This window comes from Puma concolor, chromosome A2 (genome assembly GCF_028749965.1).
Source record: "Puma concolor isolate L17-30 chromosome A2, mPumCon1.1.hap2, whole genome shotgun sequence".
In the NCBI taxonomy this organism is placed as follows: Eukaryota; Metazoa; Chordata; class Mammalia; order Carnivora; family Felidae; genus Puma; species Puma concolor.
The window spans coordinates 160908153-160921714 of NC_141668.1; the positions used below are offsets into that span (position 1 = coordinate 160908153).

At 43.0% G+C, this 13562-nt stretch overlaps 2 protein-coding genes across 2 annotated transcripts; both read left to right on the forward strand.

Annotated features, from left to right (window-relative positions):
- Window positions 1–1548: 1548 nt before the first annotated feature.
- On the forward strand, window positions 1549–2481 carry LOC112852579 (olfactory receptor 7A17-like). The gene has a single exon (XM_086684699.1). It carries the CDS (start codon window positions 1549–1551, stop codon window positions 2479–2481), a length of 933 nt encoding a protein of 310 aa, XP_086540825.1.
- Window positions 2482–11194: 8713 nt separating this feature from the next.
- On the forward strand, window positions 11195–12127 carry LOC112852643 (olfactory receptor 7A17-like). Its single transcript, XM_025916165.2, has one exon. It carries the CDS (start codon window positions 11195–11197, stop codon window positions 12125–12127), a length of 933 nt encoding a protein of 310 aa, XP_025771950.2.
- The last annotated feature ends 1435 nt before the right edge of the window (window positions 12128–13562 follow it).

Consider the following 13562-nt stretch of genomic DNA (forward strand, 5'->3'; position numbering starts at 1 on the left):
ATCAAGGAGATGTACCTGGGTTGGGGTGTCACCAGAACCAGGGACACCTTTCTCATCACCATCGCTAGGGGCCACCTGAGCTCATCAGATCTTTCTCCCCACTTTTCTTGCTCTCAGTTTTTGAATTTGATTTTTTAGTTTTCTTTAAACACTGGACATGAAATGATCTTATTAAAATGGAGACCCATGTTTACATGCTCATGGAATTTGGACACATTTTTACATCTTTAGAGGAAAGACAATCTGCTGTTGACAGCCTACCTTGTATCATTGTTTGTATAATATTGTGGCCATAGGTGAGAATAGCTATAGGAGGCTATAGCGTGTGTGTGTGTGTGTGTGTGTGTGTGTGTGTGTGTCCACGTGCGACATAGTGGTTCTCAAGGAGAAGTCCTGAAACCCATAGCTCTAATACGTGACCCTTAAAATACAGGTGCCAGATTACTACTGACAATGAATATAGGAAGGGTGCCTATTTCTATTCAAAGATTCCTTGGAAACGAAATTAATAAAGTGCAAGGAACACCATGTGAAGGAGGGGTTCCTTGTGCCGGGAAGTTTCATCTGTGTCCGGGAGGCCACCTCATTCCTCCACATTCCCTGCCACCACCTCTCATCAGTCTTCCTCTCGCTCCTTCCCCTGGACACACTGGCTTTCTTTTGAGCCTGGGTCTTTAACACAATATGCAAACAACAAAAGGCAGGATGGTGAAGGGGAGTGGGAGACACTGGCTTCCGGTTAAGGAATTCCTTCCAGGTTCAGGAAGGGGAGACTCAGAGGAGATAAAGGCCCAGCGGAGGGAATACTGTCAGTGATGCTGTCACAGGCTGTGTGGTGACAGATGGCAGCTCCATGCCTGGTGAGCAGGGCGTGATGTTGACACTTGTTGAATCACTGTGTGGCGCCCCCCACACTAACCTAACCTGGTGTGTCGACCACCCTCATGCTTTAAAAAATTAATTTAGAAAAACCCACGTCTTTCCTCAGAGCCGTCGCACCCATAGTTCCGTCTGATGGGCACACTCTTCCCCAGAGGCCCTTGTGTCTCCTGTCTCCTCGAGGGCTCTGTTTACATGTGTGCCGGTGTGCCCGAACAACCAGGAAGAGCCATCCCTCCATCCACGCTTCCCTTTACACAGGCTTTGTTTTTCTTCACGGCACCTGTCACCTCCTGATATTTTATCTGGTCTTTATTTGCTTATCCCCTTTCTCCATCACTGAACCCTCCAGGCTTTTGTGTCTTGACAGTTATACGCTTTGCGTGAAGGTTAGTCAGTGCTCAAGGTTATTCCTCAAACGCATGACAGAATTTCTCATTAAAAGTAAAGAAAACATGAGCACTTGGGGAAAATGTTAAGTGTGGGAAGTGAATACCTATTCAGAGCTGGCATGGAGATGCTGAGAGGGGATAAGTTCTGTACAAAAATGATGGATATTCACTTTTGATGCAAAATAAGAATTGTAGCATTTCAATGATATTTGCAATGTTCATTATTGAGAAAATTAGTCATGTTATTTTTTTGTTCCCTGATAGTCACCTCCAGCACATGAAACCAGGAAATGATACACATATTTCAGAATTTTTTCTTCTGGGATTTTCAGAGGGTCTAGAACTGCAGCCCCTCATATTTGGGCTTTTCCTCTCCATGTACCTGATCACTATGTTTGGGAACCTGCTCATCATCCTGGCCGTCAGCTCTGACTCCCACCTCCACACGCCCATGTACTTCTTCCTGGCCAACCTGTCCTTTGTAGACATCTGCTTCACTTCTACCAGTGTCCCAAAGATGCTGGTGAACATCCAGACTCAGAACAAAGTCATAACTTATGCAGGCTGCATCACACAAATGTACTTTTTCCTACTCTTTGCTGGATTGGACAACTTTCTACTGTCTGTGATGGCTTATGACCGATTTGTGGCCATCTGTCACCCTTTGCACTACACGATCATCATGAAACCCATCTTCTGTGGACTGCTTGTTCTGGTGTCCTGGATGGTGAGCACCCTGAATTCATTATTACAAACCTTAATGATGTTGTGGCTGTCCTTCTGTACACAAGTAGAAATCCCCCACTTTTTTTGTGAAATCAATCAAGTGGCCCAACTTGCCTGTTCTGACACCTTTCTTAATGACATGGTGATGCATTTTGCAGCTGGATTGTTGGGTGGTGCTTCCCTAGCAGGGATCCTTTACTCTTATTCTAAGATAGTTTCCTCCATACGTGGGATCTCATCAGCTCAGGGCAAGTATAAAGCATTTTCCACCTGTGCATCTCACCTATCAGTTGTCTCCTTATTTTACTGTACAGTCCTAGGAGTGTACCTCGGCTCTGCTGCTACCCAGAGCTCACGGTCAAGTGCGACAGCCTCGGTGATGTACACAGTGGTCACACCCATGCTGAACCCCTTCATCTACAGCCTGAGGAACAGAGACATAAAGAGGGCTCTGAAAAGAATCGTTGGGGTTCCAGGGACGTAAGGGCCAATTGTCCTGGGGCTGAAGATGTGCCCATGATTGCAGGGCTCAGAGCCTCAGAGACAGGAACTGATATCCCTTTATCAGACTGTGGAAGTAGAATCTGATCTTTCTTTTTCTTTCCTGGAATTTCCATTTGTTTGATTTCAACTTCTCTATACATTTAAGTAAATCATTTTATTAAGCTTCTGCTCTGTCTGATGTACAGTTTATCCTTTGTCCATTTTCATATGTTCCCAATGTTTTCCCCATCCTTGGGTCACAAAGGCCTAGAAATTTCTGTATCTTACAATGGGAAAATTGGATTTCTTTTTCTTTTCAAGATTTTATTTAAATTCATGTTAGTTGACATATCGTGTAGTATTGGTTTCAGGAGTAGAACTTAGTGATTCATCATTTACATGCAACACCTACCACTCATTACAAGTGCCCTCGTTCATGCCCATCACACATTTAACCCATCCCCCCACTCACCTCCCCCCAGCAACCCTCACTTTCTTCTCTATCATTAAGAGTCTCTTATGGTTTGCCTCCCTCTCGTTTCTATTTTATTTTTCAGAAGTTGGATTTCTTAAAAATCTTTTCATTTCAAATGACTTCTATCATGCCAAGTAGATTTCCCAAAAGAATAATCATTCCTCATATGGGAGAAAACTACACTTGGCCACTAAGCTCTTTACATAATTCTGTTGTCCAGGAGAATACAAAACCACAGTGTTCACCTTGAGTCTGTCAATCTTTTTATATCATTACCTTAACTACTCTTCCTGAGAATGTGGACTCTAACAGTGTTCCTTAAAATGAACAGGCTAAATGTCAGGCTATTGACATCGATGTCTAAGGTAGGGACGCCCAGGCACTCACCTATGCCAATGAACATTCCCACAGACATTTCCCTGACCAGAGCCTATGCTGTGACTGCACTGGCCCTTGGGGTACTTATGTGATTGCAAGGCACACCTCCACAACACCTATCAGAGAACTCTAAAAAAACAAGGTTTATTACTTATAGTCTCTGCAAGGAATAGGCAGAAAGGTCTGGAGGGACCGTACAGAAATTCAGAAGGAGAGAGAGAAAGGCCACAATGGCAGGCCCTGCCTTTATTGGGGTCTCTGGTCAGAGTGTCTACGGGTTCGCAGGATCCCTCTTTGTTGACAAATTTAAAACAGAAATTCTGGCACAGAAAGGGAAAATCAGGGTCACTCATGTGTCAGTATGTAGGTTACCCACGGCTTTCTGAAGAGGTGCTTCAGGCTGGGTGTGTTCTGAGTAGTTCTCTGGTGAGTAGAAGCATTCACCTAGGTGTCTAGAATGCCACCATCACTGCTTGTTCATAAAGTCATTGGAAATAAACCAGAATAACAGAATGATCATGACTGCGCTCCTCAATTGTCAGATCATGTGCCACAAATAAAAAGCAGCATTTTCTGGGGCCACTGGGTGGCTCAGTTGGTTAAGCACCCGACACTTGGTTTCAGCTCAGGTCATGATCTCACAGTTGATGAGATCGAGCCCCGCATTGGGCTCCGCTGCTGACAGCATGGAGCTTGCTTGGGATTCTCTTTCCCTCTCTCTCTGTGACTCCATCACTCTCCCCCACTCTCCATCTCTCAAAATACATAAATAAACTTAAAAAAAGCATCACATCTTCTAATTGCCTCAGGTCTGTTCGCTTGGGTTAATGTGTCAATCAGCTACTGCTGTATAACAGGCGGTCCTTGTCAAATGAGATATCATTATACCTTTACAATCAAATGGAATCATATGCTGGGGAGCGTTTCTGATCTCTCCTGGGCTCCTCGTGGGTCTGGGGTCAAGTGCGAATCTCTACATTGTGTTTCTAAGGCTCATGTGTGGTATTGTGTTTGGCTGTAGTGCTCTTCTGTCTTCAGTCAATTTACGGGCTCTTGTTACTACATTTGTACATGGAGGTTAATCTTCTACTTACAGAAAAAATTTGTTTATTGTGGGAATTACTTAATGTAATTCCATAGTTCATAGACCCATATTAACACTTGGCTTTCTTCCTCATTAGAAGTACTATCTCCCACCCCTCTTAAGGGAGAATCAGCTACCTGGTCTCCAGATCCTACCCTTGGCTATGCACCATTAGAATTTTTCCCACTGAATTAAATCTTTGGAGTATAATTGTACACACTAACCTGCAGATGTAAAGTGTACACTTTGGTGAATTAAAGGAACTACACAAAAATGAAGAGTATTCAGTGCAAGTTTCTATTTGTGTATAAGTTAAGACTGTTACATAGGCTTTAACTGCTTTGTTAGGTAATTACTAAAAATTTAAGCATCCCGGGCATCATATTCCCTATTTTTGATGGTAATGTGGGATTCGAAACATACCTGCATATGCACATTGCTGGGAATGATAAAATATGTGGAACTTCTTTTTTGACCTCAAAGAAAACATTTTAGGGTAATGGTTGTGTCTTGGGTATGTGTGTGTTTCCATACATTTTTCTTGCAAATAAGTTCAGTCATTGCATATGCACACACAGATGTATTTATGATTTCATCTTTTATGTTGGAAGGAAACCTGAGAGAGAACTGGGGAAGATGGCACTGAAAAGAATCCACATGAAATGGTTGCATCAACATGAAATGAAAGGATGCAGAAATACAGACAAAGATTGAAATGACAAAGAATGACTTTAAGTTTGATCAGACTTCCTTCCTGTCTTACTGGCTCAAAGGCCTCATAGACCATACTCACATTTATGCCCTGAGGAATTAATTCACTCTACCAGCTAATGGGACAGAATATCTCCAACTCGATTTAATTTTTCCTTTCTACCCACTGTGTTTTTGATATCAATTACCCTTATCCAAGGGAAGCTGATGAGAGAATTGAGTCTTAAACTCAGTTCCTGCAAAGAATTTTATTTTATTTAAAAAAAAAATTTTTTTAACGTTTATTTTATTTTTGAGACAGAGAGAGACAGAGCATGAACGGGGGAGGGGCAGAGAGTGAGGGAGACACAGAATCGGAAACAGGCTCCAGGCTCCGAGCCATCAGCCCAGAGCCCGACGCGGGGCTCGAACTCACGGACCGCGAGATCGTGACCTGAGATGAAGTCGGACGCTTAACCGACTGCACCACCCAGGTGCCCCAAGAATTTTATTGACTATGTCCCTATGAGATTTCTACTGCTGCTGTAAACTATCCCCACACTAGCTGCTTAAAACAAATACATACACACTCTTACAGTTTTGGAGTCAGGGCTTGGAGGGAGTCTCATCGGGCTAAAAGCAAGATGCCTGCAGTGTTGAGATCCTTCTGGAGGCTCAGAGGAGAATCTATCGCAGTCTCCGTTGCTGGCCACCTCTTCCTCCACCTTCAGAGCCAGCAGGGTAGCATTTTCAAAGTCTCTGTGACACCAACTTTTTGTCTCCCTCTGCAACATTTGGAGGACCGTTATGGTTACCTTAGTCCCACCTGGACAATCACAGTTAACCTTTCTATCTTTTTGTCTTTTTAAAAAATCTATTTTCCCTCAAAAATTTTTTAACCAAAGTGTAATTAACATACAGTGTTTTATTAGTTTCAGTGGTACAATATAATGATTCAACCATTCTATACTTCTATATACTTCAACCATTCTATATTTCTTAGTACTCATTAGGATAAGTGTACTTTCTTTTTAAAGTTTTAATTTAAATTCCCTTTCATTAACATACAGTGCAATATTAGTTCCACGTGTACAATTTGGCGATTCAACACTTCCATAAAATACCAGGTGCTCATCCCAACAAGTGCAATCTTCAATCCCCATCTCCTATCTCCCCCTACCTCCTCTCTGTTAACCATCAGATTGTACTCTATTATTAAGAGTCTGTTTCTTGGTTTGCCCCCCTCTCTCTCTCTTTTTCTCTCTCTCTCTTCCTTTGCTCGTTGTTTTGTTCCTTAAATTCCACATATGAGGGGCACCTGGGTGACTCAGTCATTTGACCTTCCAACTCTTGTTATAGGCTTAGGTCATGATCCCAGGGTTGTGGGATTGAGCCTGCATTGGGTGCTGTGCTGAGTGTGGAGCCTGCTTAAGATCCGCTCTGTTTCCTTGCCCCTCTCCACCTCTCATGCTCTCTCTCTCTCTCTCTCTCTCTCTCTCAAATAAAAAAACTCCACATATGAGTGAAATCATATGGTATTTGTCTTTCTCTGACTGACTTATTTCACTTAGTATTATCCTCTCTAGCTCCATCCACGTCATTGCAAATGGAAAAATTTCATTCTTTTCTATGCCTGAGTAATATTACATTACACACGCACACACACACACACCTCTTCTTTATCCATTCATCAGTTGATGGACACTTGTGTTGCTTCCATAATTTGGCTATTGTAGCTAATGCCGCTAAAAACACTGGGGTGCATGTATCCCTTTGAGTTAGTATTTTTGTATATTCTTTGAGTAAATACCTAGTAGTGTAATTGCTGGATCGTAGGGTAGTTCTATTTATAACTCTTTTGAGGGCTCTCCATACTGTTTTCCACAGTGACTGCAACAGTTAGCATTCCCACCAACAATGCAAGTGAGTTCCCCTCTCCCCACATCCTCACCAATGCCTGTTGTTTCTTGTGTTGATGAACTACAAAAGACCCCGAATGGCCAAAGTGACCTTGAAAAAGAAAAGCACAGCTGGAGGCACCAAAATTACAGACTTCAAGTTATATTATAAAGCTGTAGTGATCAATACAGTATGGTACTGGCACAAAAGCAGACACGTAGACAATGGGACAGAATAGAAAACCCAGAAACAGACCCACAACCTGTGGTCAGTCTTTGACACAGCAGGAAAGAAAATGCAATGGGAATGAGAGAGTCTCTTCAACAAATGTTGCTGTGAAAACTGGACAGCAACATGCTAAAGAATGAAACTGGGCCACTTTCTTACACCACATGCAAAAGTAAATTCAAAATTGATGAGAGACCGATAAGTGAGACAGGAAACCATCAAAATCACAGAGGAGAACCCAGAGAGTAATGTCCTTTGACATCAGCCTTGGCAACTTCTTTCTAGATGTGTCTCCTGAGGCAAGGGAGACAAAAGCGGAAATAAACTATTATGACTTCATTAAAAAAAAAAAAGATAAGTGTCCCCTTAATCTCCTTTATCTTTCTCACCCATCCCCCTGCACAACTCTTCTGAGGAAGTCATCATTTATTCTCTATATTTCAAGAGTCTGTTTCTTTTGTCTCTTTTTTTTTCTGTTTTGTTTTGTTTTTTAAATTCTACTTATCAGTGAGATCATGTGGTATTTGTCTTTCTGACTGGCTTATGTCAATTAGCCTTATACCTTCTAGGTCCATCTGTGAAAATGACATGATCTCAATCTTTTTTTGTAAATGAATAATACTCCATTGTATACTATATACCACATCCTCTTTATCCATTCATCTATTGATGGACACTGGGGTTGTTTGCATATCTCAGCTATTATAAATAATGCTGCAAAAAACACAGGGGTGCATATATCTTTTCCTATTAATATTTATGTTTTCTTTGGGTGAATATCCAGTAGTGCAGTTAGAGGATCATGTTAGTTCTATTTTTAATCAATATTTCATTCCACGAGGCCTCACCAATATACATTTTCACCAACAGTACACAAGGGTTTCAATTTCTCCCACTATCACTAATCTTTCTATCTTACTGTAAGTTGATTAGCAATCCTGTTCAATCTGCCACCTTAATTCTCCCTCGCTGTAAAAAATAACATGTTGATAGGTTCCTGGGGATTAGGGTGTGCACATATTTGAGAGGCCCTAATTTTGCTTTCTAAAAAGTGTTTTCAGAAGTGTATTAATTTGTGTCACCCAAGGATCTGTATATGAAAGAAGCAAACACAATTTACACAGCCTCTAAAATGAGTGGGTACATTATTCCCTCAAAATGAGACGCAATGATGATCTTTGGTGTGGAAGACCTAAAACTTCCTATGCCTATCTCTAACACAGGATCCCAGGCTTGCTCATCAAAGAGTGGTCTATAGACCAGGATTCATGCATCAATGTCACCTAGAAGCTTGTTCTAAAGGCAGAATCTCTGGGCCACCGGGACTTGTGATTCAGCTCCTGCATTTGTAGTGGGATCGTGTAGAATCATGGACACCTTGCAGACAAGGTGAAGTTGGAAAAGTGTTGGTCTAGAACAGCATAATTCTATTTGTGGAGGGTGTTTTCTTATGGACATAGGTGTTGAGAGCATCAGGCATTACCAGCCATGCCCAGGGGAAAATTCATTTCTGGTTGAGAACCACTGTCCCCAAGCTTGAGAACTAGAAGCATCCTGACAGAATCACACTCATGGCCCATCGTGTACTTGAGCAACGACTTCGGGCAGATCGCTAGATGCCACCAAGCGCTATTCCTGCATGGAGAAGGGAGTTCAGAAATGTTGCTCCTCAGGGATAACATGTTTACAGAAAACTGAATCAAATAATCCCCATAAGGTGCTCAGTACAGGTGATAGCACATACAAAGACCTAAGAATATATCTTATAATTAACAAACACTTTGTAAGTGGGACCGAGGGACAGCTTTTAGCTTGAGATAAAGTAAGAAATTCCTAACTGTAATGGCAAATGTATCTTGAACCCAGTGTGCGTAGTGCCCAAGGTTTATTATCAGAAGAACCAAGTTCTCCACCTCATTTAAAAGAAGAATAAACATGTCTGGAGATCGCTGGGTCCCCACCACAAGTCAGTGCCTTGAAGATAAAGAGACCTAGCCCCAGCGGGTTCCTCAGTCTTAGATCTGGAGGAAACTATAACTGGGAGCTGAGATAAGGTGCTAGGAGATTATCAGGAAGGAGGCAAGTTCAAAGAAAAGGAGTAAAAAAAATCCACCTGGATTCACTACTTCTAAAGGAGTCTCTTGGGAACAGGTTCCTTAGAGAAATTTTCTTTGGGCACAAAAGAATTTTCCACTTGGAGCCATGCTGGAGTTAGAAGAGGGAAAATGTGTCTAATGAGCAGATACAGGGAGTTATATATAAGGCCGGTCTCCTGTCTGTCAGCCTGTGCGACCTTGGATGGGAAGGGGCATGGTCTTTGTCTGTTTGCTCTGAGTCCTAATTCTGGCTGGGGGCTGACGCTTCCCTCCTTCCTGCTGTCTTGGCTGAAGACAGAGCTTTTGTCCCTATTATCTGCCATCCAGGGAGGAAATCAGATTTCCACAAGGAGACCTTTTCATCACACGCCCCAGCCAGGTGAGTTCAGTACCGCGGTGGGTCGTGGACGAGAGTGTCAGAGGGAATGGAAGCCGTATGTTGACCTGTCATCACTTGAGAGCCAACCTAACTTAGTCCAGAGCAGTGATCACTGTGTGAATTTATTCACTTGATTAAGTAATTAATGTATTTATTCAGTGGCTCTCTTAGTTTCACAGAATGACTGCTGCTCACACTTTGATGGTCTTTCATCTTCTTTATAATTAAATTGCTTTTAAAGCAATGGCTTGTTCTTTCTCTTAGTCTCTCAGGGACCACCTGGTCTTGTGAGATCCTTGCTCCTCTTGGTCCATTTCATTCCCCGCTCTCTCTCACTCTCTGTCTCTGTTTACTGAAGAGGCTTTTTTATGTTTGTGTAAATCACAGCAGAAAATTCCCATCCCAATATGGATCTTCAACTTCATTTGTCCATGGGAGGCTTAAGAATTAGCATTTCTGGGAACCATTTCTACACTTTGCAGGGGAAAGATGGCTGATCGGGTCTCCTTGGGTTGTATCCATTCCCAGCATAACCGGGAATGTGGGGGCTGTGAGGACAGGGAAATTCACAACCCAGAAGACCATGGTGTCTTGTGCGTGTGTGACTTGTAGAGGGTGAGCAGTCCTCACAACAGGGGCCAGGACTCCTCAATCCCAAGGTGACACCATACACGGGCCAGAACTCAGTCAAGAGCAGGCACCAAGATGGGGATCTGTGTCAATTCATGGGATGGCTTTGCAGCACGATGAATACCGAGGGAGGGGCAGTGTGGCCAAGGATGGCCCTGTGCCTGGAGGTCACAGCTGTCACAGAGAGGCCACATCCCTCCTTACATGTGTGACAGAGTCTGTCATCACTGCCCCTCAAGATCATTCCCCTTGCAGCGCTGGCTTTGCTTTTTCACTTGAACATTTGAAACAAGTACCTTCCTCAGGGCCTTTGCACTGGCCATTCCCTCTGCTGGCACACGCTTCCCCTATAATCCTGCATCTACCTTTCTGTCTTACATGATGTCTGTGTTCCAATGTCACCTTAGAATTTCCCTAAATACTAATGAAAATAAAATCCTTATCACTCTGTCCTTCATACCACCTGACACTATATGAAATGCTGTTTATTTTATTTATTTTTATTATTTGCTCCATCATTGAATTGACTTTTGTTCTTCAGCACACTCTACTCCTTGCCTAGACCATGCTTAAAACATGGTCAGCACTCAATTTATATTCCTGAAATTTGGAGGGATTTCTCACTAAAACTGTAGGATCCATGACCCATTAGAAAAAAGTGTTGGAAGAAAAAAACGAATAACTAAGATGACACGGGGGAATCCTCTAAAGAGGGTTGTATACCTACACAAAATATTAAAATAAATTTCTGGAGTACAAAACATAAAGCGCAGCATTTCAGATCTGGGAGTAGTGCAAGCTTGTGTGAAAATTAGTCGTGTTATTCCCCTCTTTCCCGGAAGTCCCCTCCAGCACATGGAACCGAGAAACGGTACACAAATTTCAGAGTTTTACCTTCTGGGATTTTCAAAGGGACCAGAGCTGCAGCCCCTCACATTTGGGCTTTTCCTCTCCATGTACCTGATCACTGTCTTTGGAAATCTGCTCATCATCCTGGTTGTCGGCTCTGACTCCCACCTCCACACCCCCATGTACTTCTTCCTGGCCAACCTGTCCTTTGTAGACATCTGCTTCACCTCCACCACCATCCCGAAGATGCTCTGGAACATCCGGACCCAGAGCAAAGTCATAACCTATGAGGACTACATCACCCAGATTTATTTTTTCATACTCTTTGCTGTGATGGATGTCTTCCTCCTGAGTGTGATGGCTTATGACAGGTTTGTGGCCATCTGTCACCCCCTGCAGGACACGATCATCATGAACCCCCGGCTCTGTGGACTGCTGGTTCTGGTGTCCTGGATCATGACTGTCCTGCATTCCTTGTTACAAACCTTAATGGTGTTGTGGCTGTCCTTCTGTACAGCCTGGGAAATCCCCCACTTTTTCTGTGAACTCAATCAGATGATCCAACTTGCCTGTTCTGATACCTTTCTTAATAATTTGGTGATGTATTTTGCAGCTGTCCTCTTGGCTGGTGGTCCTTTTGCTGGGGTCCTTTACTCTTACTCTAAGATAGTTTCCTGCATACCTGGAATCTCATCAGCTCAGAGCAAGTATAAAGTGTTTTCTACCTGTGTGTCTCACCTCTTGGTTGTCTCCTTATTTTTTTGTACGGGCCTCAGAGTGTACCTCAGCTCTGCTGCTACCCAGAGCTCACTCTCAAGTGCCACAGCCTCGATGATGTGCACGGTGGTCACGCCCATGCTGAACCCCTTCATCTACAGCCTGAGGAACAGAGACATAAAGAGGGCTCTGAAGAGAATCGTTGGGGTTCCAGCGATGTAAGGTCTAATCATTGTGGGGCTGAAGAAGTGCCCGTGATTGCAGGGCTCAAAGCTTCAGAGCCAAGAACTGCTGTTCCTGGATCAGACGGTGGAAGCAAATTTCTGCTCCTTCTATTTATTTCCTGGAATTTCCATTTGTTTGTATTCAACTTGTCTGTACATTTACATAACTCACTTTATTAAGCTTTCTGCTGATACGTAGACAGTTTCTCCTTTGTCCATTTTCATTGGTCCCCAGTGTTTTCCCCAACCTTGGGCCACAGATACCTAGAAATTTCTGTATCTTACATTGGGCAAGTTGGATTTCCTAAAAACAATTTCTTTCAAATGACTTATACCACGCCAAGTAAACTCCCCTAGATTTTCCATGAGTGTCGTCATGGGTTATATTCTTCATATGGAATAAAGCTATGCCTGGCCAGTAAGCCCTCTCCATAATTTTATTGTAGATGAACACACAAACCACAGTTTCACCTTGAGACTGTCGATCATTTTATATCACAACCTGCATCATTCCTCCTGATGATGTGGACTCTAACAGTGTTCAGTTTCAGCCTCTGGCTATTGATACGGTGCTGTGGCTATTGAAAGCCCAGGCACTCACCTGTGCCCATGTACTTGTGGACATTCCCATGCACATTCCCTGGCAGCCTATGCTGTGACTGCACTGGCCCTTGGGTTCTTATTGTAAGCACAAGAAACACCTCAGGAACACTCATCAGAGAACTCTAAAAATGCAACGTTTATTACTCAGGGATCCTGGAGAGCACGTGGGACACCCTAAGGCCATTTGGGGAGGTGTCAGTGGGAGAGGGAGACATTGACAGGGAGGGAGAGAGAGAAAGAGAGAGAGAGAGAGAGAGAGAGAGAGAGAGAGAGATAGCACTGCTGAGGCATCTGGTTTATTGAGGTCCATGGCCAGAGTGACTAGGGTTTTGTGTCTCACACCTTAGTGGACAATTATATATGAGTAGATTTTGACTACTGAAGGGGAAAAGCAGGTTGATTCATGGGAAGTTATTTGAGTTCGCCAGGGCTTTCTAAACAGGTACTTCATGGCTGGGGCAGTCTAAGTAATTGTATCACACACCTGACAGTATATTTATTCAACATGGTGGTCTTTGAAATGGATGCCTCAGAAATCAAAAGCTCAATTTCAGGCACTTACTCTTACCATGCTACTGTATTTCATAACCGGTCTTCTGGTTTATTCTGTTATTCAGCTCGGTGTCCAGAGAGCCTACCATAGCCACTGGCAAACCTGATTAGCATAAGGTAACTCCCAGTCGAGTCTTCGGGGAAAGACACACTTGAATAAACAGATCAACCTGTTATTTTCTTAGTGTCAGGATGACATAAATATGAGGCCAAATTTCAGAACACGCATTTTGTAACTAAACAAAATTTTCTTTTCTTTTATTTTTTTCCTTTTCTCT

Excerpts from the sequence above, each read along its gene's own strand:
- LOC112852643 (XM_025916165.2), top strand. The coding sequence starts at position 11,195 with ATGGAACCGAGAAACGGTACACAAATTTCAGAGTTTTACCTTCTGGGA.
- LOC112852579 (XM_086684699.1), top strand. The coding sequence starts at position 1,549 with ATGAAACCAGGAAATGATACACATATTTCAGAATTTTTTCTTCTGGGA.